General features: G+C 38.5%; 1 protein-coding gene across 1 annotated transcript; it reads right to left on the reverse strand.

The window, feature by feature from the left end:
• Nucleotides 1-1,087: 1,087 nt before the first annotated feature.
• LOC121977403 (B-box zinc finger protein 32-like) lies at nt 1,088-2,283 on the reverse strand. Its single transcript, XM_042529982.1, has one exon. It carries the CDS (start codon nt 1,910-1,912, stop codon nt 1,208-1,210), a length of 705 nt encoding a protein of 234 aa, XP_042385916.1. The 5' UTR covers nt 1,913-2,283; the 3' UTR covers nt 1,088-1,207.
• Nucleotides 2,284-5,117: the final 2,834 nt, after the last annotated feature.

The following is a 5,117-nucleotide window of genomic DNA, read 5'->3' on the forward strand; positions in this document are numbered from 1 at the left end:
CCATTTTCCATATCAAAACTCAGGTTTGATCATTTGATGTTTCCCACACCAACACGTTATGTCACGTGGCACCCTCTACGGACTGCCGCATCATACATGTTTGTATAGTTTTCCCTCGATAGATGACACTTTGACTTTCTCTCTAATGCATCTATTTTTTATTTTGTTCATTCTTTTATGTCCACACATTTACTTTAATATCTTCATCTGTGTAACTCTCTTCTTCTGCTTATGTGCTCAAGTCATATCCAGCATTCAGTGGCATAAAACATACCAAGTTTAATTGTCATTTTATAGAACTTCCCTTGAAGTTCTAAAGGTATTTTACTATCATATAAAACACTCGACACTTTCCTTCATTTCAATCATCCTACTTGTATTCTATGTAAGATATCTTTCTCAATTTCTTCATCATTTTATAAAAAAATGATCATAAATACTTAAAGCTCTCAGTTCCAGATTACTCGTCATCTTCTGTCTTAACAATTATCTTATTATGTCTAATATTACTAAACTTAAATTTCATATATTCTATCTTTACTCTACTAAATCTAAAATATTTCATTTCAAGTATTTTCTATAAAAATTCTAATTTAGCATTTAATTATTTATATGTCTTATATGTATCCAGTAAATTATATATTATGCTAACATATTTCTTTTATAGAATCCTCTTTATATTTTTTTTTTATTTTTTTACTCTATCATAAACTTTTAATTATCGAAGAATCATAATGTTAATTCAAGATAGATCTTGACAATTTAGTTGGAGATTAGATTCATCGGATAATTTACAATATTTTGGCACAAATAGTTTATAAACCTGTCGTTTTGAGTATTATTGAACGGATGAGCCTAGTTTGATCTGACATAAAATTGTGGACAAAATTGCAATTGTTTATCGCCGTTTGTTAATTTAAAAATAAAATGTAACTTTTTTGACCACGCAATTAAGATATTTATTATTATTATTATTATTTTTAATTATCTGGTCTCAATCAAACAAATAGGATAAATATATAAATACATGTTCTTGTTCGAATTCACAGCCATTTCTTTTGTATATTAGAGCTTAACCACAAAAAGATGAACTGCACAAATCAATACATTTCTCTGGTAAAAACCCACCACAAGTCTGGCATGCGAATAAAAAAAGAAATAGAGGATTAAATTATAAAAATGTTCGAAACATGTGGCTAGAATCGCTCTACGGGCACTCGGCCCAGCCCTCCGCCGCGTCCGCGACTCGGACCCTGCGCGCGATCCGCGACTCGGCGGCGAGAATCAGCCTCGCGGGAACGCCGGAGCACGCCTCCAGCCGTCGAAGTGCCGCCGCACCGCCCCTCGACTCCACATCTGCCGCCTCAACCTGGAAGCTCTTGATGGAGGACCACAGCGCGGCCGCAAGCACCACCCGCAGCGGCTGGGCTGCGGCGGTCCTGCCGCACGCGGCGACAACTCGCGCCCCCACTTCGGCGCACCGCCGGCCGCCCCGCAACCCCATCCTCCGACTCCACCCGAGCAGGATCGCCTCTGCCTCACCAAGCTGCCTCTTCGCGGCCGTCGCCACTCGCCGGGGCGGCGGCGCTGCGGCGGCCGACTCGGAGGTCGAGAGGCAGGACGAGGACGCATCGGAGTGGTCCCGATCATCGGGGGAGCACGAATTGCAGATGCGGCGCACGCGGCCGGAGACGCAGAGGGCCGGGCCAAGCGCGTCGCAGCTCGCGCAGGCCACCCGGCGGAGGTGGCGAGCGACCAGGAAGTTGGCCCCGTGAACCGACGCGTCGCACGCCCAGCATAGGAAGGCCGCGTCCGCCTCGCAGTAAACCGCCGCCTCGCCGCTGCAGAGCTCGCACGCCGGCCTCTGCTTCATCTCCAAACATCCCCCCAAAAAGTTGTGATTTTTACCCATATGAGAGAAGAGGCTCTAGCCTCTAGGGAACGCCTTCGATCGGAATTAGGGATCAAGAATTCGGAAAGAAAGCTTGCATTCCATCGACGGACCTCGAATATTATATAAACGACGCAGAAAAGGGAGGAGTCTAATAAGATTATATGGCGGTCGTAGAGCCATCCTTGTCCACATACCTCGTCTCGCTCGAACTGTTTCAATTCTTCTTCTTCTTCTTTAATTCATGGCTGGCCTTTTTTTCTACCACATTTTCTCAATTTGTTTAACGTTTATTTAGACTAAGAACCAGTCTTAAATTCTTTAATCATTCTTGTTGGTGAAGGTGAAGAGTATATCGTATAAATATCAGCCATAAAAACGATTTAAAAAATAAAATGAGATATCGATTAATATGCTTTGATGCGCCCATAGAACACCCGGCGGTTCACCCACTCCGGGACCCATCGAGGTCTCCCTGTCCGCCACAAGTTCCTTCGAGGGCGTCGTGGCCAGGACCGACTTCGGACGCAAAATATCTGAAGGCTTCTCTCGGAATAACGAAATTGCCCTCATATTTTGTCGTGCCTTACGGGTATAATCGTCATTCGACGTAAAATAGAAAGGACCGTTGTTTCTCAGCCACGTGTTCGGGGCGCGAACGATACGGTGACGAGGACAAGGAAGAGCCACGTGTGGGACAGTTGCGGTGAGATGCAAATGCTTACCGACGCCCTCCACGTGCGCTAAATCAGTCAATTTCTAATCTCGATCACTTTAAATTATTATAGCCATTTTACCAAATGGCGCTATGCTATTTGATTTTCTTCAAACCACGCTATGATTTTATGATTTTAGCGTTCTTCGTCAAGTCGAATCAAATCAAATCATATAATTTTTTTAATAAAATCTATGCATTGTACATTTTAGTTCAAATAATCGGTAAAAACAATCAAAAGGAGTCCAAGTCCCAAATTAAAAGAAATATTAAGTACGAGCTATTAAAAAAATATTATAACATGTATTAGTAGCTGTTACATGTGTTTAGGACTCAAAATTTATACCATATAAAAACTACTAAATAACTATTATAATACGTATGAGATATCTAATAATTATTATAATATGTTTAGGATAAATTTAAGATGTAAGATTGTAACATCTATATAATAGTTTTACACTATGTTTAGGATGAAATTGAGATTTAAGATTGTAGTAATTCCATAACAATTTTTTTAAAATGATTTTAATGAAATTTAAATAATATTGATCAAATTGATAAATAATATTTTGATATAACAATAATTAGAGATCCTAAATTCTAAATCATAAATCCTATATCATAAGTTCACCTTAAATATATTGTAATAACTACTCAATAAATTTTACATATTATAACGGCTATTTGATAGTTTTTACATAGTATAACTCTTTAATCTTAAACTCACTATAAATATGTTAGTTATTATGTAATTTCTACGTATTGTAATAGTTATTGGATAACTTTTACATCTTGTAATAACTACATGATAATTTTTTACATATTATAATAGCTATATGATAATTTTTATATGGGAAAGAAGTGCATGCGGATTTTCTGGCTCCAAATCTGCCGCCTCGGATCAAAGAATAATGTGGCCTATCCATTCAACTCAGCCCCCCACTTGTTTGGTGGACTTCAATTCCCCTGCCATGAAGTAGAAAGTGGAGTGCAGGAATCAGTTTTGTAACGGAGCTATATCGTTCATATCAACCGGTTTAATATGGTCGATTTCATAGTAAAATATAAATAAATAAATTATGAAGGATATTTTATCTTAGTGTAATCATCCTTCACATGGAAATATTAGACCCCCAATGAGTATTTTATACCGGTTATAAATTAATTTCAAAAGCTAGTAGAATACGATGTCAATCCGTTGAACTATGGATGCAGCTTTCAAAACAGCTACAGAAGAAAAACATATACAGATGCCACCACACACTGTTCAAACTGTCTTAATAGAATTTTCTTCTTTCTTAACAAAGCAGCAAAACCACCACCGTCTCGAACTGTGTCACAGAATCTTATTTGGTTCTCCAAAGTTGAATGGAACAAATTTTCCATGACAACTCTGCAGGAAGCTTCTTGGTTTCTGATCTTCTGGTGCGGTCAAAGGTTATTATTCTAACTTAAATGAGAAGGAAGGAATTCAAAAATATTTCAACGTGGTGCAAATAAACAGATCGGTTGCTTTGGAGTTGGGATCCACTAGCACTGAATTTCTTCAATAAGATTACAGTAGCTTCCGAGATTCAACGCAGAAACAAATTTGTTTGCACTTTTATCCATGATGTTGTAGAAAGACAAATAAATTTGTATATATTATTTGTTGGAGATTTGTGAATGGAGAAGATGTAGAGGAGATATGAAGTTCTATTGTGAATGAGATTTTAGTCCCACATTAAGAGCTTCAAGGTAAATTGGTTGATTTATATTGATTCACATATATTAAGGATATAAACAAATGCATAGGGAGATGCTCTCTCTCTTATATGTGGGTGCGCAAGAGGGTGCAAATTGAGGATTTGGATTGTATTGAATCATGTTGACTTGTGTGCGGGTACGACTTGCGTGATAGTTCGGGTACCACTCAGTTTGTTGTGATTACTAGCACAAGCCTCAGTTTGCTCAGCTCTAGACAGGTCGCTTTGTTTAGTTGTTCGCCCGCCCGATCACTCGGAAGCGTGCTCACTCGGTCGCTCGTCCTTTCGCTCGATTGGTCGCTCTGCTGCTCTACCCAATCGACCACTTGGCTGCTTCGCTCGGCCAACTCACTCAGTCTCTCTACTCACCCGACCGGTTGTAAGCTTGCTCGGGAGCTAAGACTCTGCGGATGAAATAGAGGAAAGCTAACCTTGCATGACTAGCATAATCCTCGTAATTTTCAAGTATCATTTGAGCTGACTGTTCATTGACTGTAGATATGCTTAGTCTATTTGAAAGAATGGAAAGTAAAATTTTAAAAAAGTATTTCTCTTATTTATGTCATTAAAATTTTAAGAGGGAAGCAATCCATTGTCGATAGTTTTGAAATCAAAATTAGATCATCTTAAAATCGAAAGCAACGGATAAAAAAAATGACACATGTACCTTTTTCATTAACAAAATGACATCATCTAAAAAAATGATACAGGTATCATTTTTAACTCGTAAAATTATATCATATATCTAAAAAATGATGCATGT

This window comes from Zingiber officinale, chromosome 4B (assembly GCF_018446385.1).
Source record: "Zingiber officinale cultivar Zhangliang chromosome 4B, Zo_v1.1, whole genome shotgun sequence".
NCBI classification, from domain to species: Eukaryota; Viridiplantae; Streptophyta; class Magnoliopsida; order Zingiberales; family Zingiberaceae; genus Zingiber; species Zingiber officinale.